We start from the raw sequence: 23747 nt of genomic DNA, 5'->3' as shown, positions 1-23747 counted from the left end.
GGAGGCAGCCGAGCGCACAGGCAAGGTCTCAGGCCTGGAACTCGCCGGCAGGTAGGAGCCGCTCCTCTCCCCCCGCTGTGAGGAAGCTGGCGGGGTGGTGTGGGACTGGGAGGCGCTGAGGTGTCGGGTGGGTTCCCCGCGGAGGGAGCCTGGGGCGCGGTGCGGGGCTGGGAGGGGGATGTGCGGGGTGGGGGACTAATGGGATTCCCTGGGCATGGTGGATTGGGCTCCTGTCGCCCCCTCCTCTCTCTCTCTCTCCAGTCTGTCCTCCCTTCCCCCTTGTTTCCGCTCAGTGGCAACGGCTGTGGCTGCTCGGTGCGGGAGTCGCTGCTCCATTGTTGGCTCTGCTGGTAACCGAGTGTCTTGGTGATTCACCAGAAAAAAAGGCCATCTTTTGTTCCCGTGAAATGCGTGACGGGGACGTGGGGGACGGGAAGGGGGTTTAATCATCAGCTGACTTGGCAGTGGCATGACCGGGATCTCCTCCGCTCGCTGATGGGGGTGTGTCCCTCTAAGCCCGTTCCTTTGAGTTAGGTATTACCTCTGCAGACTTGCCTTTGGGGCTGGAACTTACTAAACATGAGGACTTTTTGTGGTTGGGAAGTCTGAGTAAATCAGCCTGGCAATCATGTCCTCTAGTTGTAAATAAAAATTTATTTTCATTTATGTTTGCTGCTAACTTAAATGTGTTTTTGTTTTGTTTTTTTACATTGATATTAGCATCCCAATAACTGCTCTTACTGACTGATAAATATAAGAGCTGAATATTGCCAAAAAACTTAGTTTTTTAAAAATATGGCATGTTTTACACGTGCCCAAGGTATATTTAAATATCAATGTTATTCTATGACTGATTCTCAACCTATTTACCATTGTGGGCCACATCCAGCTCTCTGTGTGTTATGTGGGCCACATCCACACAATATATACTACCTGTATGGCCCTGAGGATATCATATGGGCTGTAGCTGTGTGCTGATTGGGCCCCAAGTGGTCTGTGGGTTGAGAACCACTGTTCTATGAACTGTACATAGACAACATGCACATGCCAGTATAGAACACTGGGCATGCAAAGCACTGAAGCTACCTGTTCTTCATGTCCTGTGTTCTGCTGAACAACTGAAGGCATTGTTCATAATGCTCCACAGAAGTCTCTTCTCTCTACGCTGAATAGTCAATGCAAACTTTTAAGTATGCACAATTGTATGAGTATTTGGGTATGCTGTTGCCATGATCTTAAAGTTTGACACATGCCAAAATGTACTACTAAAAAGTTTTAGCTGCACATCTTCTAATTTCAGGTTTTGTGCATTCTGAGGCATTCACAGCACTTGGTCTGAGAAACTTGAGTTGACCTTTTTATCTAATGATATTGACAACTCTGAATATGCAATTGCAGATTGGCACCAATGCATTTAATCATCTCCTTCACTGAAACCTAAAGCAATTAAATGTTAAATTGTTGAGATTTTATCTATACAAGACAGAAAACTCAGTGATGGCTTTCACATAGTAATTCAATCACATTTACACATGACAATTCTTATTCAGTTGTATCTCATACTAATATTTATGCAACTGGATCAAGTTATAGTTTTCACAGCAATTAATTAACTTGTGTAGGTAAGATCTCAACCAAATCTTACATTAAAGTAGTCCACTCTCTGCAACACTACTTCAGATATCAAGTATTTACAATGACTTTGTTTCAGAATGTAGAAATGGTTGCTAATGTATGGAAATCTGGATATATGTGGTGTGTGCATATATAGTATTTTTAACTTAATGCTGGATCCCTGTTGTGCACATCATATGTCTTTTAGTGGTCTTTTATTGCCTTTTCCAGCACAAGCAAAGGCAGCTACATTGAATAAGTAGACAAGTTTTTGAATGGTCCTTGTTGTCTAAAGAGATCTGGTACTAAAAGGATGCTGTCAACTTAAATCTTATCTTAAACTTTCTATTTTATACACTGACTACTTAAACTATTACAAGTACAATGCTAAAAATTCAATTCACTGTTGCTCACAGGTTTGTGTGTGTGTGTTCACCCCTCACACACGTCCTCCGCCCCCCCATTTGGCTTGGACAAAAAGCAGTGAGGTTAACTTCACTTGAAGATTCTCAGAGCTGTAATTTGGGGCCAAAGTTTGAATTGACACTGTCTCTTTAAAACAAGATGACTAAAAAGAATAGCAGACATGCTTTAAATCCTGCTAAACTTTCTTGCATTCCCTATCCACTTAAAAAAAACCCAAAACCCTCAGATCGTTCTTAAACATTCAAGAGTAATAATACTAGGCATCTGTAACTATTATCAGGGTCCTACCCACAAAAAGACAGACTAATGAAAAGAGTGTCTGTCAGAAATTGCCAAAGTTAGTGTCCCGTGCCAGGATCAAAAACACTAGCATTTATAAAAAGAACAGAGTACTTGTGGCACCTTAGAGACTAACAAATTTATTTCAGCATAAGCTTTCGTGGGCTACAGCCTACTTCACCGGATGCATGCTGTACTCTTGTACATTGGCCAAACCGGACAGTCTCTACGTAAAAGAATAAATGGACACAAATCAGACGTCAAGAATTATAACATTCAAAAACCAGTTGGAGAACACTTCAATCTCCCTGGCCACTTGATTACAGACCTAAAAGTTGCAATATTACAACAAAAAAACTTCAAAAACAGACTCCAACGAGAGACTGCTGAATTGGAATTAATTTGCAAATTGGACACCATTAAATTAGACTTGAACAAAGACTGGGAGTGGATGGGCCATTACACAAAGTAAAACTATTTCCCCATGCTTATTCCCTCCTTCCTCCCCCCCCCCCATAGTTCCTCGTATCTCCTTGTCAATTGCTGGAAATGGGCCATTTTCATTACCACTACAAGCAGTTTTTTTCTCTCCTGCTGATAAAATCTCACCTTAACTGATCACTCTCCTTATAGTGTGTATAGTAACACCCATTGTTTCGTGTGTGTGTGTGTGTGTAATATATACCTACTGTATTTTCCACTACATGCATCTGATGAAGTAGGCTGTAGCCCACGAAAGCTTATGCTGAAATAAATTTGTTAGTCTCTAAGGTGCCACAAGTACTCCTGTTCTTTTTGTGGATACAGACTAACACGGCTGCTACTCTGAAACTAGCATTTATATAATAATTGAATACTTGCTTTCACTGTGCTCTAAACTTGCGTTTCTTTTGTCCTTGATATAAAATCCACTGAAAAGTAAGCATACTATAATTGTGCTCCCCATGATCACTCATAAAACAAATCAGTTTACAAAGTCCAATGAGCTGTGTATAGGCTCCTTTATGTCAAAGGTAACGTTGAATGGGAAAAATTATATTCCCTATAAAGCTCTTCTGGTTTTCATGCTAAAATATTATACACAGTATTTATGTAAATATGACCCTATGTGCCTTATTGTGTCTGCTTGAACTGTTGAGTCACAATTTATATTTGAGGGGGATGAATAACTGATATCCTGAGAAAGTGGGAGGAAATACATATTACACCTATATGCCTTCTGTACCATTTCAGAACATTAACTATTAAAAGCTCTGTTCAAATAAGGAGTTTGTAGAGCTTAATCATGATGCATTATAAATAAAATGTAGAAATTTTGCAGGCATTCTGTTTCCCCTGCAAAAACTATGGCTACGCCTAGCTTGAATGTCATGACAACTGCATGACTGCACATTCCTGTCAGGTTTGGGTGAAAGGAGGGGAGGGAAGAGAGGAGAACTGTAGTGACCATGTTGTGTTTAAAAGGCAGAGTTGCTGATGTAATATTGTATGTATCTGCTTTTTCAATGTATTGTAGTATGTTAACTTGCATAAGGATTTAGAATATTCGTAAAACTCAGTTCTGTGGCTGTTAGTCTTTCTTCACTAGCATGCCAGGCTGATGGTTAAGTGTCCAATTATCTGAAAGCACAGTTGTCTGACCACACCCTCTCATTCACGTGTGGGCATGTAAATGTGTTTATTTTCTAGAATGAGTCTGCAGATTTTAAATGGCGAAAACATCAGTGATGATCTAACAGCAGAAAGCTGTTCCTTCCTTTTCCCGTCACCAGAGTCCACAGGGAGACCTTCTATCCTTCGTCCATCACAAAAAGAAAATCTGCCACCAAAAAGTGTAGCAAAAGCTATGAAGGTATGTCTGCATTTATGTTAGCCTCTTCCTTCTCACTCTTAAGAGAACAAATCATGTATGTATTGTTGGGGGCTTAAAAATATTCAATCAGAAACTACTTTTTTTCCCCCCCACCTCAAAGGTAACTTTTCAAACTCCTATGCGGGATCCTCAGACTCACAGAATCTTGAGTCCTAGTATGGAAAACAAACTTGAGACTACTTTCACACTAGATGATTGTACTGAAGTTCTAGGAGACCTTCATCTGTCTGAATCCGGCAATGCTGCGTGAGTAATCTACACTTGATCTTCTTGCAAATCATTAAGGCTATTAAGAGTGACTAGTTTGTGAATGCAATATATGTCGAGGATGACTATCTCTCATTATAAATTTGTCTGCATAATCAACTCTGACACTTTCATACTTGTCAGCAAGTTTAAATTGTACAAGAAAAGCAATCTAGTGCCGCAATTAAAAATGATACAGGGAGCCTACATAGCTGGAGCAAAAATACCCTAGTAATAAGCAATACTACAACAGTAATTCCTGCGTTCTATTCCCAATGCTTTCACTGATACTGGTCAAAGGAGTCTGACTAAAGGCAATGCTTGAGTTATACCTATAAAACGATGCTGTGAAGACAAGCCCTTAGACTACACCTTTGTAATAAATGTACATGACTAAGATATTCCCCCACCCCAGTGGTACTCACTTGTAAGTAGGGCTGTCGATTAATCGCAGTTAACTCATGCAATTAACTCAAAAACATTAATCGCAGTTTTAATCACACTGTTAAACAATAGAATACCTATTGAAATTTATTAAATATTTTGATGTTTTTTCTACACTTTCAAGTATATTGATTTCAATTACAACACAGAATATAAAGTGTACAGTGCTCTTTGTTTTTATTACAAATATTTGCACTGTAAAAATGATAAACAAAAGAAATACTATTTTTCAATTCACCTCATACAAGTACTGTAGTTCAATCTCTTTATCGTGAAAGTGCAACTTACAAATGTAGAATTTGTTTGTTACATAACTGCACTCAAAAACAAAACCATGTAAAACTTTTGTCAAATCTGCAGTGAAAGTGTTCTTAAAACAAAGAATATGCTGGGTCATCATCCGAGACTGCTATAACATGAAATATATGTCAGAATGCGGGTAAAACTGAGCAGGAGACATACAATTCTCCCCCAAGGAGTTCAGTCACAAATTTAATTAATGCATTATTTTTTTAACAATCATTGAAGCATGTCTGCCAAAGTGGTGCCCAAAGCATAAAGGGGCATACGAATGTTTTAGTAGATCTGGCATATAAATACCTTGCAATGCTGGCTACAAAGTGCCATGTGAACGCCTGTTCTCACTTTCAGGTGACATTGTAAACAAGAAGTGGGCAGCATTATCTCCTGCAAATTGTAACCAAACTTGTTTTGTGTGAGCAATTGGCTGAAGTAGGACGGAGTGGACTTTGTTTTATTTTTGAATGCAGTTATTTTTTGTACATAATTCTACATTTGTAAGTTGCACTTTCATGATAAAGAGAGTACACTACAGTACTTGTATTAGGTGACTTGAAAAATACTATTTCTTTTTTTTTACAGTGCAAATATTTGAAATAAAAATAATAAAGTGAACACTGTACACTTTTCGTATTCTGTGTTGTAATTGAAATCAATATATTTGAAAATGTGCAAAACATATCCAAAAATATTTAAATAATGGTATTCTATTGTTTAATTGCTTGAAAACCCTACTTGTTCGTTTCTTTTGTCCTGTGTCGTTTTTCTCCCCCCCCCAGAAAATCACTATCTCCAAGCTGGCTAAAAAAGAACTGGATAATCTTTGACTAGTGGTCAAATTCTGATCTCGAACCCAAGCAGCCCCTCTGAACTGAACAGCAGTATTTGGATCTAGATCTTTAGGCATGGTCACTAATTTCTTAGTTGTAATTCATATGCCAACTAAACTTATTGCTCCTATATCTCTAAATGTCTGGGTCTGACATGTAGGGATTAAGTGACTTTTACAATGGCAAAGTGGAACATTTATTGATGGTGTTGTACAGTCATGATTCAGGCGGAAGTAACACAGCATCTCAAGAGCTACTGCTTTTGTTGTGTCTCCTCTTTCCCTTTCCCCATGCTACAATGAGAATGCTTGTGTTGCTGCACAGTCTAGTGCTGTATTTGTGGTAAGGAGCATCCGGACTTTTAGGACTAGGAAGAAGAAAGTACTACAGATGGAAACTTTCAAAGAACGGCACTGTGGTGCATAGTTCTCAGGCTCTTATTGGTTAAGTACTGAAAGAGGATGGGAGGGGTCTGATTACTTAAACAACAAGTCTTGCAGAGAAGAGACTCACAGGGTGGGGAGACCATAGTGAACCATATCCTTTCTTGCTTCCAACTTTATCACGCTGGAACTTTAACTGGTTGGCTTTTAATTATGTTTTCCTGTATAGCTTTTCTGTGTGTGGCATTCATATAACTATTTTTGTACTTTGTTTTGCCTCTTTTGCAAAAAAAAAAAAAAAAAAAAAATGAGAGGAAATACTTTTTCAGGAAGTAATGACTTAATGCTCTATAGTCTGTACATGAGCTACAAATTAGCGAACTTGAGCTCAGGGGTGACATGGGAACATGACATTAGAATGTGTCTGTAGTGATTATGCATAATCTTTCTATAATCTATTCACTTACAGCAGTCAGTTATTTCTTCTGTTCCCCCCCGCCCTTGTGTTTTTCCTTGCCCCTCTGTTTTTAGTAAGTCTGAGCATTCAACTTCTGTATTCAGAGCAGTCTATGAAATTCTGGCATACATGTTTCATAGATTGCAGGGGAGGGGAAGGAGTGTTCACTGATGAGGTGGCGGGGGGGGGGGGGGGGGGTCAACACTGACCACAGAAAGCAAAGGATGGAATGGAAGAAGTGAGTCGTGTTATAATTTGATATATTATGCTGATGGTCACCCTCCATTCTTACAAACCCTGTATGGATATCTACAGTAGATACAGATAATGGTACACATTCCTGGACTAAGTATTGTAGGGGTTTTCAGTATTACTGGTTCTTTACTACTGTGGTACATATTCAGCCTATCCAGAGAGTTATGCTCTGAATTACAGCCTCTCTTGTAAAGCATTCCTGGGTGGGGTTGAGGAGAAAAGGAAGGGGACTCAGCAATGTGTTTTCTATATGAGCACAATGTGAAAGATCTTGCTGGCTTTTCTCAATCCCTGAACAGCAAGATACCAGGGTGGCTCATTAGAAAGAGGCCTAATTCTCTTGCTTTTATGATGATCTCAACCCTCTCACATCCAACTCTTTTCGTGTAGCATAAAGCTTTGCAAATTCCAGCATATGAGTTTGAAAATGTGTGGTGTGTGTGTAGTTTTTTTTTTTTAATGGTGTCTTAATTTATAATTAGCCATTTTAACACTGACTTTATTTCTGTGTAACAGAAATCAACAAGCAATTGAATTTGAGATTAAAACTACTAGAGAAAATGCACAAATGCAGGAGGAAGCCAGTGTTGTTCCTTATCCAGATGATGAGATGCCAGTGAAAAGCTGTGGTACATACAGCATTGATTTTGATAACTTAAACAACATCAATCCATTCCAGAGTTCCTCTCAGATGCAGAATTCTCCTGAGAGCCTAAAAAAGTCTCCTATATTATCTAGCAACCCTGAAAAGACTTCTGAGAAAAATGATACAAATTCTCTGCCACTGGATGATACACTTCCTGTTACTTCCCCACTGACTGCTGCAGTGTCTGAGAGAACAAATCTAAAAGCAGACACCCTTATTGGTGTGACAAAAGAGACAGTTTCCATGGATGTAGTGCTGTCAGGTAATGAATCCAAACCAATTCCTAATGACACTGAACAGGATATAAAGCCCACTTCTGGTAAAGTCAGCAAAACCAATTCTTCCAACGGATCAACACAAACACAGAATTCTCCACCACCTGTACAAGGGTCCTACAACTTTGATCCTAACAGCTCTGATGTAACCCAGCCTTTCAAAACTAGGGATTCAAAGCTACAGAATTCCCCAGTAGTAGAAAGAACTTCAACAAAAGAGTCAAAACCTGAAGAAGAGGCTAGCTTCTCCAAGGCTGAATCTGTAAAACTAGAATTTGACTTCACCGATAACACAGCTAGTAAAAGGCCACCTCCTAGGAAACTAGGCAAAAGACCTGGAATTAAGCCTCCTTCCAAGAAAACTGCTATAGCTCTAGGGAAAACATTGGAGAACTCTGAGGCAAAAAGCAAGAGTAAAACAGAAAATGAAATTCCTGTTTCCAATGCATCTTATAACTTTGACTGGGACAAATTTGATGATCCAAACTTTAATCCATTTGGAGGAGGTTCAAAAGTTTCTAGCTCACCCAAATGCCCTAAACCCAACACTGAAAAAGCTAATCAGCAAGAGGAACAGGATAGCACCTTACCAAAAAGGGAATCTCTTCCAGCAGAGCAAATTAACAGAATTGTTGTTGCAGATGAGACTGCTGAAGAAATAGTGCCTGAAACTCAGTAAGTAAATCTTTATAATTGGACTTGTAGAACTGCCTCAAAGACCTTTAAGGACAAGATGATGCCAAAAACCCCTGGGTGCAGAAATCTGTACAGTTCTGAGAAATCTGTGCTTGTGCCTGTGAACAGATTTTTTTTTGCGTGTTGAGACAGTCTAAAAATTAAAAATACCTCTGTCTTGCTTCAGAAAGTGAAAGATAAAAGAGCATCAGATCTGTGTGCCTGCTCTCCATTCACCATTGCCCCCGCTATGCCTTTAAAATAAATATTTAATGGGAAACAGGGTAGATATACTGATCTGTCACACCCCTTCCACTGTAGATGTTAAAGCTTGGAGAGCTACCAGATAATGGCTGGTTCAGTAGCAGGGAGCGGAACAGACAGGACAATTGTCCTGTTTTACTCTCTTAGCGTAAAATCAATTCCTCAGTGGGACCAGAACTTCACCTCTGGTACGTACCCCTAATATTCTTAGGGAGTAGGACAAGAGCAAGCAAGGAATAAATGACATTCTTGTTCATCCTATTATTCTATAGTAGGGCGTTAACACTGCTTTCGGGTTGTGAACACAATCTGTAATATAAATGCTTCTCACAAAATCTGGAGCTGGAAGAAAAAGTAGTAATATCAAGGGACTGGAGCTTTCCTCTTTTCTAGTTAATTTTAGGTGGTAGGGTATTGAGTTTTGAAGTCCAGTTTTAACCACTTACATGCCAACAACTTTACTACGGAACATATTGGAAACAACTAGCTGTTTATCCAGGGTAGAATCTATTTCATTTGATACGTTCATTTGATAGGAATGAGTAATACGTGTTCACTATCCTGGTCACACATACAGAGCCACCTATTACTGTTAAACTTAGGATAAATATTAAATTTACACTGCCATCAGCTAAAGTATTGGACTACTACAGTGAGGCTTTATGGAGTGTCTATAAAAACTTTGCTACTGATATTAGACCATGTTAAGGGAAGGGTGGGAAACCCATGAGTTCTGGGGTTTAACTCAAACAGAGCCGTTTTCACAGAAATGCTGCAGGTTTTAGAAGTAGAAACTCCTTTAAATGGAAAAGGCTGTTTGGCCATTCTGTGGCAGTCATGACTTTCTATACATCCATAATAGCATTCTAGTTTTCATGGGAGAGGTATGTAAATTCATTCTTACCTGCTGATTGTTAATGGAGAGCTTGTTGCCATTTAGAGACCATGCTATCAGGGGTGGGGTGGGGATAAGGCAAGCTGTCAAACAAGCTTCCTATGCTTAAATGACTCTTAGCCAGGTCTAGGAACGTATTTAGACCTTTGAACTGACTAGATTACTATGACTTTAACCGTTTGTTTAGTAGCTTCCCTGAAGAAAAACCAAGCAAAGATGAAGATAAATCTGTAGTTCAAGCAGAAATTGAAGAGGAATCTACAAGAGAACTAACTATGGTAATGTGTATCTATATTTAAGATATCCAGTTCTTGGCAAAACTGTTATGTTAAAGCAGTTTTCTATTTCTAATAAAGTTGCTGTTCTCCCCTTCTTGCATTCCCTTCAGCCTAAAACTGTAACTCTTACAGATCCTCAGACTTCTACAGTGAAAACAAAATTGATTTTAAAAACCAATGAAAAGGGGTTGGGCTCTGTTTGTGCCAAATCCATAAACTCAGCCTGATATAACTGAAGGGATCAAATCAGTATCATGGAACATATCTATCTAAAATCTCTTGATTTAGTTGACAGCATAAAGTGCACAGGCTGAAAACTTAAATCAAGGGTGAGGAATCTGATAAAAGGCAGCTCTGCCTGACGAGGATTAACACAATGTGTTGGGTTAACAAATTCCTGCTGCTGTTGAAATCTTCCCCATTAACTCGGTTTCAGCTAACTCTTTTAACTGTTGTGTAACACACTGATTTAACCATCACTAATGTGTTTTAGTGCCATAAATACACTATGCCAGTCATACTCTCAGTTTTCCATATTACAAACTAAGTATATGTCTGCCTTCCAGGAGAAAAAAACAAGCTCAAATACCTCACCAGTTGATGCCCACAGTCAAGATAACTTGCCTTTAATTGGCAGTGGAACATCCCCTTTGGCTGACCAAGAACATGAAGCCAATTGCAAGACAACTGAAACGGCAGTTCATATAAATGATTCAACAGTAGTCACTGAGTCTGAAGAGTACTTCAGACCCTCAACAGAAGGTAAGAGCAGTTGCTCTTAGCAAGGCGCTGCAACAGAACTGGACATACATGCTGTTAAAACAACAGCTCTGTATGCTGTTTTCCTCTACTTCCATTTAAGTTACAGGAACAAACATCTCATTACCAATTCTAGTTCTTAATGTTTCATCCTGCCTATCTTTAAAGGGACAATCCTTAAATTCAGACAGGTAACTTTTCCTAAGATTACTGAAACTGACAGAAGTTTAAAGAAAAGATTTGTTACACTTAACACTTGAAAGCATTGTTTACGCTCTGTTTCCCTGTAATAGTTTCCTTTGCCTGTTTCCTTTGTGCACGTACCACCCAATAGCTATTTTAAAAGTTGGAGGAGGGGGGGAGAGGAGTCATTTTAAAGCCACCAAAATTAGCAGAGTTGTTGGAGCTGGTGGAATATCCAAAAATACATTTTCTCCCCTTTTTCCTTTCCTTTCCTTTCCCCTTCAAAAACTGACTAGATTTTATGTTGACATTGTCCCGTCAAGCAATTGACACTAAATAACCAGGTGCCAAATCCAGTTGTAATCCAAACAATACCACTGCACCTGTTTAGTGACGACAATATGGTTTCTAATGGGTTTCACTTGGCAGGTTGTAACATTAGAAAAGCACTTTTATGTTCAGAATTATTCTTTTCCGTTCATAAAAACACACATTACCAAAGTGCCAGCTATACAAAACACAAACCTATTGAACAATCTTGACACTTACTTCATACAAACCCATAGGACCCACCCTGTCCTTGTTATGGTACAAATGGCCTTTCTGCATTTTCATACCTTTTTAAATAGAGAAATCGCAGAATTGCAATTTTATTAAAAAATAAACTTCTATAGTATGCTGCATAACTCAAAAGATTGTGTACACTCAAAACTAGAGGGCTGGGTCTATCATTGCACATTAAGTTTACTTGTTCCCCTTTTACAATCTATCACAAGCCTCTTAATACTCAGGCTGGTGGATCATTTTGGAAAACAATGACTATGGTAATAGTATTCGCGTGTGTAAATCTGTGCATAGATTGAACTGTCAACGATATACTAAAAGGAGAGAGTTGATAGAAGCGCAGCGTATCCATTCTTGAGGACACCTCCACCTTAAACTTAAAGATGCACACTAGCTTTTCAACTACATCAAGACACTTGAATCATTGTGTTTAACTCTTCTCCCTCCCTCCCTCCCTCCCTCCCTTCGCCGCCCCCCCCCCAATAAATAACCTGAGTTTTAAGAGGAGAGGTGGGGTGTGTTGTTTTTTTGTTTGTTGTTTTTTTAAATGCCAACTCTTTCCCTTCTAGACTGAAGTTCAGGGTTCTTTTCTCCTGCTAACAACTTAATCTAACAGGGGTATAGGAGTTTCCCTTTGCTTTCCATCAGTTTCATATCAATGACACTTTCCATCCTGCTCTATTAACAACTGTATGACAGCATTAAATCATTTTTATTAATATATTTGTCCTTTTCCAGTTCTAGGAATGGGCATAGAAATAGACTACCTGGAACAATTTGGTACATCCTCAGTAAGTATCTAATATTTAAGCAGTTAAACTTGTTGGCTCAAGAGTAGGGATGGGGAGAGAACAATAAGATCTAAGCCTTTCTCCGCTAGGTTGTAGGTTCAAATGTGGCCCAGTTGGGAGTAGCAGTTAATGTCTATCTACTCCATGAGATGGTACAATGGGTTGAGCTCAGTCTTTCACATGATTCTGCCCCCCTCCCTGCCCACACCCAAACTAACTGCTGTCCTTGGCAGTCTAGCCAAGGCTGAGGTTTGAATAATCCTATCTTCTGGAGAGAACACACCACTTGGGAGTTTCAGGGTTGCCTATGCTACAAAGTAACACATCATTCAATGTGAGTAATATCTCTCCCCAGTTTAAAGAGTCTGCTTTGAGGAAGCAATCATTGTATTTGAAGTTTGACCCTCTGCTGAGAGACAGCCCCAGAAAGCTGGCTCCTGGTACTACTGAAACAATAAGCACCTGTGTAATCAATGCACCATTTCAAAGTGGGTAGGTATAGATTTTAATCCTAAATTATAGCCCACAAATTTTGGTTTTGAACACACTCTAATTTTAACGGTTTGTTTTTAGTCCTCTTTCTGACTTCAGTAGACTGCCTTTGGAAACCCCAAAGCCTGCAATGAAATCTCTTCAAAATGAAGAAAAGCCTAAAGGACTGGATCTTCTGGGAACTTTCCCAGCTCCAGTAAGTAAATCATAAACATGTCAATTTTCATGTTAGTGGATTTTTGGATGAGTTCTTCTAGTGGGAAGAATAGACAACCTTTATCAACTTCTTGCCCGCTTAGTGTTCCTGCACTGCTGTGGGTTAGTATTGGTGTTACAATTGCCAGTACCCTCAAACAGGGCACGTGCATTTCATGTTTGGCTTAAAATTACGCTAAGATATTGTGTGTCCGAGTACAGCAATTCAGGATAAGGAGGAAATTCCAACACTAAGCACTGGCCCTCTTGGGGGGTGGGGGGAAATCTCACTTGCTTACCATAACCTTAAGCTAAATTCTTACAAAACCTCATACGACGAGAAACATTTTGTACATGATCCTTTAAACTAAACTTGATTAAATGGTTCTCTGATGCCTAATAGCATTGATCATATCTCTGAAAATTGGCGCTATTAATGGCATGCAATGTTTCTGATGTTAAACACTAAAACAGACTTGCTCTTGGATAGTGGACTCCTAGACTGGTGTCATTACATGTTGCCTTTCAGTCCCTAGAGGCATCTCAAATTCCCATTTCAGTCAAAGCATTCTTTTCTCATATAGCTGACCCCATGTAAGGTGAGAAATGGGTTTCATTGCAGTTCCTCTGCTTCTTGAATAAGCAGCACTCTGTCTGTGCCAAATTCTACAATTAAATGTAAAGTTTTAAACTTGACTGTCCTTGTATAACTCTTTATGTGGATGTAGGTCTGTTTGCCCAGCAGTAATGCTTAACTTGCTGTGGGGCGGGGGGAGCTGTTTCTGTATCTGCTGTTCATGAATAGGCAAATAGTGCAGTGTGCTGCATCTCAATATAGCTATAGTACTTTGACTAAGCAGTTTATGGGGATAGTTTTGGGCTTAAAATAATGTGAGATAATCTGAATAGATTGTAGTATAGCTGATGTGGTAGCCACTCAAACTTTTTTTCCCTTCTTCTCCACAAAGGATACAGTTCCTCTAATTCCAGATATCTCAACCAGTAACGTTTCACCGCTCTCTCCTTTTGCTGTGCCAATTAACACTGCAGTTGATGCTATTATAGAAGTGCTGAAATATAGCCAAAAAGATATGGATACAGCTGTTGAAACAGTTAAACTAGAGGTAAGAAGAAAGCTTTAAAAGCCTTTAGGAATGTGGCACTTACTTTTGAAAAGGCTTGTCATTATAACATTTCCCCTCTTTTTGAGTTACTCAGCACATACTGGGCATCTATTTCAAAAGTTGTTGTTCTCTCTTACCCTCCCCCCTCCCTTTTTCTTTTTCTCCCCCCCCCCCCCCCCCCCCCCAGCTCCTTCAGGTTTTGAAGTACAGTGTCCCATTCCTAATGAGTTACTGCTTGTTGCTTACATGGGTAGAATAGCCTACACCAGCATCTTCAGAGTTGGAGATAGACTTGCCATACCCCATGTGTCCAATCTTCTAGACTTACTACCTTTTTAAGTAGGCTCCATCCAGGAGACTCTACTAGCAAGAGACCTTTTGCCTTGTTTGGTTCCTTCAGAGAAATTTTAAACTCCCACATAAAGGGACTAATGTAATTTTCATTCCAAAACAAGTTTTGATAACAGTGAAGCAAGATGACACTTGCTTAAGCAACTTGATCCTGGGCGGTGTGGAGGGGAAAAGAAAAAGTCTGCCAGCTGTACTGAACTACAGGTGGTGGGGACCATATTTCAGAGGAGCAATCAGCCATGGTGAAAGATCCTTAAAGAGAGCCAGGTTATGGCAGATGAAGCCACAGGTTGGCTCCCCTTTTTTTTTATTGGAGGGGGCAAGGAGTAATATTAATGCGACCACTGCTCTTCATGCTACAAAAGGTGCTTGTCATGAAACAGGGATTCAGTGCTAATTTATTAACAGTGTAGCCATCCCTAAATTACTGCACTTGCTCTTAAAATACTGAATAAACTGTAGAATTTAGTTTAAAAATCCAACTTAAAAGAGATACTTTTGTCAGAGTGCTCACTTCTTACATATCTCTTGTCCCAAATTATCTCTGCTTAGGCATTGTCTAGTTACATAAACTGGTGGAGGTGTGCTTTGTATATGGATAGCTTTTGTAAAGAGAAATTTCAGATTTAATAGTCGTGTTTCCTTGTCTTCATAGAATTTCTTCAGCAAACGTTTTCAAATTGGCAAATCCCGTTGAGAACAATAGAGCTAAGGGTATATAATGTCCTTAGTAAAGATGGCCAGTACCTACAGTCCTTCTGCACTTTTTAGTGTTTTCACTCTTCTTCCAGATAGCATGGGGTGCACCATCTTTTCTTAGACAGTTTGTTCCCCAGTAGGAGTGACTTCAATGGGAGGCAGAGGCCATATTTGCTAAGAGCAATATTTGTGACCAGAACAAAAAATGATAGATGCCTTGAAAAGACAGTTCTTGATGAGTTTCTCTGAAGGAGGAAGGTGTTGGGTGTGGTGTATGGTTTTTTTTTTTTTTTTTTTTAAATGCCTTGTAGTGACAACATGAGGGGAAGAAACTTTTATCTTTACAAATCAGTTTCTTCTAACCTGGAGCCACAAACACTAATATAACTTTATGGTTATTGCATGGCTTCACTACAGGACAGAGTCATGTTTGTCTGGGGACCTTAATGGTGCATTTTATAACTTAAGAGAGCCAACCATTTTAAACTAAGACTGAATTTCCTGGGGTTATAATGCTTGCTACTAGGATAGTTCCTACATAACTAATGAGTTGGGTTTGTTTTTGGTTTGGTTTGGTTTTTCTCAACTGTAACTCCAACTTAATATAACTTGTCTGAGAATGTAAGGTTATCCTTGTTCCCTCCAAATTTGTGTGAACACCAAGATTGATTCAACCTGCAAATTGACATTGAACTGAATAGATTAAAAGAGTTGGCTGCATGCTGTGAGTCAATAGTGTAAAACCTCTAACAGTGAGGGAGTAAGATCCCCTAATTTGTGATATAGGGCAAGTCTACTTGGAAAAAACAAGTCTGTGATCCATGTATGAAGAAATAGTAAACTTAGTCTTGCTGTGTGGTGCAACAAACACCAGTGCTGTGTGTACAGGGATAGCATCAGAAGGTCCCTTGTAATCTGCTTTAAAACAATTTTTTGTGTGAATCTTTTTGATTTAGAAATGTTGAAACTAGTGATAACACTATATCATTCAGTGTACTGATCTATCTCTGACTGTGACTTGTACTAGAGCTTTCTGCCATAACTGACACTTACGAAATCGTGTCCATAGGGAAAATTTTACCGTCTGTCAATACCTCTTTAAGATACCCTTCAAGTTGTTCTGAATGTCAGTTTATCTCAATCCCTGTTAAATTTAGAACTTTTTTTTTTAAGATTCAAGAAAAGCAGATGGAAGTTTTAGAGTGGAAAAAGAAATATGACAGGCTTTATATGGAATACCTGGAAATGGGGTAAGTGCCTGCTAATTGTACAGCTTGACTTATTGCTTTTGATTTGCTTTCTCTAATTTATATTCAATATTGTTTTTTAGAAAAATTGTTGCAGAGTTTGAAGGTACAATAACCCAAATGATGGGTAAGTATACTGAGTAAATGGAACGGTACTTGAGATGGGCTTTTGCTTAGACCTGAAGGGCTCGCTAAATGTATAGCTGTCTTTGACACAAGAATATCTAGTACTCTTCTGGCTAGTACTTTAGTCGTGCTGTCAATACTGCATTGCATGTTATACTTGTATCATACTGAATCCTTGGAACAGAGATCAGAGCTAGAAAAGTTTTGTGTTTACGGACAGATTTCTAAAGTAGAGTATGCACAGTCTTATTCATCCTAATTACACAACTAAGGTACTTGCATGTTTGCTTGACTTGTACAGACACATGCATGTAGCAAGGTAGGTGCCTGATTTGTATCTAACTGAGGCATGCACAGTAATGGCCGCAATATGGCCCATAGGTGTTCAATTCAAGATGGTCCATTGGAAGCTACAAGTTCCAGTTTCTTACTAAGCAACGTCCACAGCTTGATACTAAACGAGAACAATAATCTGTTCCACTTCTGTAGATCACACACAGCCATGTCAGTGGAACCCTCTGGTGGACACTTCTTGTTTCAACTGTAGTTTGTATATATGACTTCTAAACTGCAAAGGCATCGATTAACACATCAGCCAAAAGCTTGTATCTTGAGTCATAAGAACATGAGAATGGCCATACTGGGTCAGACCAGTGGTCCATCTAACCCAGTTTCCTGTCTTCCGACAGTGGCCAATGACAGATGCTTCAGAAGGAACAAACAGAACAGGGCAATCATCAAGTGATCCAGTCCCAGTAACTGTCATTCAGGCCTAGAGACAACCAGAGCATGGTTGCATCCCTAACCATCTATTGATGTACCTATACTCCATGAAATTATCTAATTATTTATTTAATCCAGTTATAGTTTTGGCCTTTGTAACATCCCCTGGCAATGAGTTCCACAGGCTGACTGTGCATTGTGTGAAGAAGTATTTGTTCATATTTGTCTTAAACCTGCTGTCTAGTTCATTGGGTGACCCTTGGTTCTTGTGTTACATGAAGTGGTAAATAACACTTATTCACTTTCTCCACACCATTCAAGATTTTATAGACCTCTGTCATACCCCCTCCCCTCCTTGGTCATCTCTTTTCTAAGATGAATAGTCCCAGTCTTTTAAATCTCTCCTCACATGGAAGCTATTCCATACCCCTAATTTTTGTTGCCCTTTTCCATTTCTAATATCTTTTTTGAGATGGAACGACAAGAATTGCACACAGTATTCATGGTGTGGGTATACCATGGATTTATATAGTAGCATTATAATATTTTGTCGTCTTATCGATCCATTTCCTAACGTTGTTAGCTTTTTTTACTGCCACTGTACATTGAGCGGATGTTTTCAGAGAACAATCCATAATGACCCCAAGATTTTTCTTGAGTCTTAATTTAAACCTCCTCATTTTGTATGTATAGTTTGGATTATATTTTCTAATGTGCAATACTTTGCATTTATCAACGCTGAATTTCATATGCCATTTGGTTTCCCAGTCGCCCAGTTTTAAGAGATCCCTTTGTAACTCTTCAGTTAGCTTTGGATTTAACTATCATGAATAATTTTGTATCATCTGCAAATTTTGCCACTTCACTGAGCCCTTTTTCCAGATTTATGAACATGTTGAACAGCACTGGTCCCAGAACAGATCCTTGGGGGACACTATTTACCTTTCTCCATTATGAAAATTGAGCATTTATGAATCTACCTTTTTGTTTCCTGTCTTTTAACCATGAGAGGACCTGCCGTCTTATCCCATGACTGCTTACTTTGCTTAAGAGCCTTTAGTGAGGGATGCTGTCAAAGGCTTTCTGAAAGTCCAAGTATACTATATTAACTGGATCACCCTTGTCCACATGCTTGTTGACGACTCCTCCTCCTCCCCGCTCTCCCCCGAATCCAAATAGATTGGTGAGGCATTATTTCCCTTTACAAAAGATATCTCGCCTCCTCCCCAACAAATTGTGTTCATCCATGTCTGATATTTCTGTTCTTTACTGTAGTTTCAACCAATTTGCTTGGTACTGAAGTTAGGTTTAGTAGCCAATAATTGCCAGGATCATCTGTGGGGTCTTTTTAAAAAATTGGTGTCACGTTAACTATCCTCCAGTTATCTGGTACAAAAGTGACAGGTTCCATACCACAGTTAGTAGTTCTGCAATTTCATGAGTTCCTTCAAAACTGGTCCTGATCACACATTGCTGTTTAATTTATCAAATTATTCCCAAACTACTTCTATTGACACTTCAATCTGAGACAGTTCCTCAGATTTGTCCCTTAAAAAGAATGGCTCAGGTGTGGAAATCGCCCTCAAAGACTACAGCAAAAAATTCATTTAGCTCCTCTGCAATGGCCTTGTCTTCCCTGAATGCTCCTTTAGCACCTCAATTGTCCAGTGGTCTTACTGATTATTTGGCAGGCTTCCTGCTTCTGATGTACTTTTATTTATTTATTTTTATTTTTGCTGTTGGTCTCTTGCTAGTTGCTCTTTTTGGCCTGCCTAATTATACTTGATTTACCAGAGTTTATGCTCCTTTCTATTTTCCTCAATAGGATTTGACTTCCAATTTTTAAAGGATACCTCTTCTTCTACTCTGTTTTAGCCTTGGTGGCTTTTTTTCCCTATTACTATTTAATTTGGGGTATACATTTAGTCCTCATTTTAAGAGTAAGCATGCTAAATCTGTGCATAATTTAGGTTAAATCCTTAATTAAGGAAGACTTATGTTTACAAGAATGACTGTTCTATGATGCTTGTCCTTTGGTCCTTTTAAAGAGAATTCTTCAGGAAAGGTAATATGGCCAAGTGTGCTGATAAGAATTAAAGGTTTAGTAAGGAAGGTCTCATTATGCTACAGTAATGTCTGGTCCTATGTCTTTAGTAACTGGGATGAGGGGTTGCTTTGCTTTAAGAAAAACAAACACCCAGCCCTCTTGAGGTTTGGTTTTTGTTTTTGTTTTTTCATCTTTAGAGGATGCCCAAAAACAGAAGGAGCTTTCAAAAAAGGAAAACCAGAAGATGCTGGAGGAGAAACAGCAAGTTCTGTCAGATCTGAACTCCATGGAGAAGTCTTTCTCTGAACTCTTCAAACGATTTGAAAAACAGAAAGAGGTTTTAGAAGGCTATCGCAAAGTAAGATGATGGAATGACACTGGGTACTGTGCTTCCAAATCCCAAACAAGACTAAGGCCCTGTCGAGACTGGGGAAATAGCTGATCTTCTAAAACACCTCTCTTTACACTAAGTATTAGGTGGTCACTGTCAAAATTAGACTCCCCCTAGAAATGTGGCTGGTTAACATCTCAAAGATGTTAGTACTTAGGGTAGACCAGGTTCAAGTCATGTTTTAAAATGCAGTAAGTATGGTTTTAAAAAAAAAAAAAAAATCCTTTTTTTGTGTTTAACTGAAAGTAGTCCACATCTTCCTGGCTGTCTTCATAGTTGCATCAAATTGTGACTAGTTTAGTGTCCTATCCTTTTCTATCATTAACAATTGAATGAGTGACTCTGGGGAGGAGATTAGATGTGTCCAAAGACAACCTGTCTCTGGATTATTCATAGGCTCCAAGGCCACAGGAGGTCAGACTAGGTGATCACATGAGCCAAGACCATTTCTACTAGAAGGATCTGGTTCAGGAGAAGTCTGCCTATTACATTAGCCCTTGGAGACCCTAACTTTTATATCTGGACTCCCTTGCGCCAGAACTGTACGAACCAAGGCGGACCAGGCCTTTGCTCTAAAGGGTCTCACTCAAACCCACTTGTTCTGTCCGATCTTAAAGGTAAACTAACAGGTTGAAGGATAAGTGGGAGGAAAGACAAAGGTAACAGATCACATGTGCACTGTCCAATCTATGGTACTAGAGTGACAGGTTGGATTCACTTGCCTCCTTATATAAAAAGGATGTGCTGGTGGCACTCCATAGCTATGGTTTAGCATGTGTTATGTTGTCATGACCAGCTCCAGCATAAAGTTGCATTACAGTTTTTGTGAGGGTGGAGTTTATATATACTTCTCTTCTCTATTTCCAGTTTTGTTTAAATGGCTTTGCCTACCTCCCTTTAGTTTAAAGTTCAAAATCACATTTGTCACTGGGGTCTTGGTCAAGTTGTGGGGCAGGGTGTCTTTCTCTCTCTTCCTCCCCCTCTTTTTATAGCGGTCTCTGCTATGCTTCTCCAGCACACAGGGGTCACTGGAGGCCTGATGCCATATGGGGATTCCTTTGCTAAAATCCAGGTCTGGAGTGGCAGGGGAAACTTACTTGTCTTTTCTCCTCCCATCTCACTGTAGTGGCTTTTTGTTGCACTGCATGGTTTCATACTTGGTATTAAATATTTAATACTTGATTCAACTGAAGCAGGGTCCAAATCCTGCATTTTTTCCCCATCATCTTCTACCTTTCCTGGAAGAGGGTGGATTTAGCTTTAGTTTGAGCCAGAGTAGGGGGTATATTGATTGAACGAATAGAAGTGGCACAGAATGAAAAAATTTCAAGAACATGGGGGCTTTTGGTAAGAGAAGAGATAAAGTTGAGGATACAAACTAGGATGAATTTCTCCTTTGTTGGCATTTTGAAGATAAGTGAAAACAGAAGTGGGAGAGAACAAGTGGCTGTGTGTTGAGGAAAGATCTGACCTTCTGCTCTACCCTTAACTATTTGTGTTCTTGAACAGGTCTTTTTTTAAATAAAACAACCCTGCAGTAGTAGAGTCTTGTCTGCCTCTGGGGTAATGAGGTTAAATGCAAACAACCACCTTGACGCTAACTGAACTCTCCCATTATATTGGGATAGAATGAAGAGGCTTTGAAGAAATGTGCTGAGGATTATCTTGCAAGGATTAAGAAGGAGGAGCAGAGATATCAAGCACTGAAGGCACATGCTGAAGAAAAACTGCATCAGTGAGTACTTTCTCCTTCTTAGTCCCTGATGTTTACCTTTTTATGTAGGGTGAATTCACAAGCAAAACTCCCCTTGACTTCAATGGGGCCAGGATTTCACTTTAGTGTCTTAATCTCAAAACCTCTCCTAGAAATATTGTAACCACTTCTAAAGTGGAAGAACCTAGCTTGACTTCAGACCTAACTTGCTAGCTGTTTTGAATTAAGTCAGATTTAAACATTAGCTCACTTTCATTCCAGAGCAAATGAAGAGATTGCCCAGGTACGAAGCAAAGCCAAGACGGAGTCTGTAGCACTGCAAGCTACTTTGCGTAAAGAACAAATGAGGGTACAGTCTCTAGAAAGAAGCCTTGAACAAAAGGTCAGTTTAAGTATCTGCTACTTGAGTGGGTTTTAAACTTGTAATAAGCTAAGTTCTAAACTAGCATCAGAACTGGTGTTCTCTTGAGTACCACTGTGAAATAGCAAGGAGTCTGGTGGCACCTTAAAGACTAACAGCTACCCCCTGATACTGTGAAATAGGAGTCTTGATTTTGTCTCAAATTTTGGTATGGCAGAACCCTTTGATACTGAGAAATGCAATCCATCTACCCTTGCAAAGGGATCTATTGTGAATAATGGATTCATTTGCATAGATGAGCCTCAGAAGTGACTAACCATATATAGACTTCCAAGACTGGATACTAGCTGAACTGTTGAAATGGTGCAACTAAAATACAGGTTCAGGTTGAAAGTGAACAGTACACCTTGTCCAGGGAATAAGGCTTAAATATGATGGCATTGTATCAGTTCTAGATGCATTTTGATATTAATAGCATTGACTATTGCAAGGGTTCTCAGACTTTTTTGTACTGGTGACCCCTTTCACACAGCAAGCCTCTGATTGCGACCTCCCCCGCCCCATACATTTAAAACACTTTTTAAAATATATTTAACACCATTATAAATGCTGGAGGCAAAGCAGGGTTTGGAGTGGAGGCTGACCGCTCACGACCCCCCATGTAATAACCTCATGACCTCCTGAGGGGTCCCAACCCCCAGTTTGAGAACCCCTGGACTATCATGTTCCAGTATGTAAACTTGTAGACCACTACCAACCAATAGACAGTATTGTTGGCTAACATCTTTTCAATGGCCTGAATAGTCAAGTCGGAAAATCCAGTAATCTGCAAGTGCAGGGTTTCATATTTGCATGTAAATTGTTATTGCATAGTCTAATGGCACAAATGGGCTTACCAAAGATCGGTGGCTCATTGTAAGTTCTTCAAATACTCATTCATGCAAAGCTTTTTCCCTGCTTTTGGTATGTCAGCAAAACAAAGGCTTGTCACTAGTATCCTGCTCCTATATTTAATTGATACTATAATGCTGTTGAAAGGAACAGAGTGGCAACTAATTCTGTGATGCTACTGACGTTGGTGTGTCTTCCCCCTGTATCCAGCTGTCATGGAGGGAAGTCCCACACCCAACCTACTTCCTCCAAATTTAACTTTTTAAAATTCTGTGTAGTGGGATCACACTTTCCACTTGTCGTCATAAGGATTAACTAGTGGCATCACAGAAGCATTTTTAAATACTCCTCGCTTTAGGAGAATGAAAGCATTGAGAACCAACATCACCCATGCTATAAACGTAGTTCCATATTGAATTGTTTCAGCCATTTATGAAGTGGAAAAACAGGCACCAGTAGTAGGTATGTTGAAGGTTGTATCTTCTATTTAGTTGTAAAGAGAACTTACAAAAGTGTGCAACAGTCTAACAGTCGAGACTACAGTCTAAATTTTAGACACTGCCTGGAAAGTTAAGGAAACAATGTAATGTTGCTGTCCCTTCAAAATCTAATTGAGATATGCCTCCTTAGGATGCCTTGTTCCAAGTCTTTACTGCATTTACGGAATTTGAGCATTTGTAATGGAACTCCTGTTCCACATAGCACCTTCGGTGCTATGAATGTGTTGCAGTTTGTTCTTGACTCACTAATTCTTTTGTCTTCTTAACAGGCAAAAGAAAATGATGAACTAACAAAAATCTGTGACGACTTGATTTTAAAGATGGAAAAAATCTAATATTTGGACTGTTGTATATATGTTCACTCTGATTCATTCTGTCCTTTTTTTCTTTGTGTGTTCAGTGACTTTTTAATTATGTATGTTGAAAGTAATAAAAAGTAATAGATTTCA

The 23747-nt window shown here is 39.3% G+C and overlaps 1 protein-coding gene across 2 annotated transcripts; it reads left to right on the top strand.

The window, feature by feature from the left end:
* Window positions 1-23747, top strand: TACC3 (transforming acidic coiled-coil containing protein 3). 2 transcript variants are annotated; one of them, XM_026648082.2, is made up of 16 exons: window positions 1-51; window positions 4009-4171; window positions 4293-4438; window positions 7624-8703; window positions 10053-10140; window positions 10707-10902; window positions 12385-12437; window positions 12793-12929; window positions 13011-13125; window positions 14093-14248; window positions 16472-16548; window positions 16629-16672; window positions 19639-19799; window positions 21461-21567; window positions 21808-21928; window positions 23568-23747. In XM_026648082.2, exons 2-16 carry the CDS (start codon window positions 4010-4012, stop codon window positions 23631-23633), a joined length of 2709 nt encoding a protein of 902 aa, XP_026503867.1. In that variant the 5' UTR covers window positions 1-51; window position 4009; the 3' UTR covers window positions 23634-23747. The 2 variants fall into 2 exon arrangements, with proteins under 2 accessions (XP_026503867.1, XP_026503866.1); XM_026648081.2 differs by having other exon boundaries at window positions 10050-10140.

The sequence above is a fragment of the Terrapene carolina genome, unplaced genomic scaffold (genome assembly GCF_002925995.2).
Source record: "Terrapene carolina triunguis isolate 2854851 unplaced genomic scaffold, T_m_triunguis-2.0 Scaffold66, whole genome shotgun sequence".
Lineage (NCBI taxonomy): Eukaryota > Metazoa > Chordata > Testudines > Emydidae > Terrapene > Terrapene triunguis.
The sequence above is the reverse complement of the archived record's forward strand: the minus strand, read 5'-3'. Positions and strand labels throughout refer to the sequence as shown.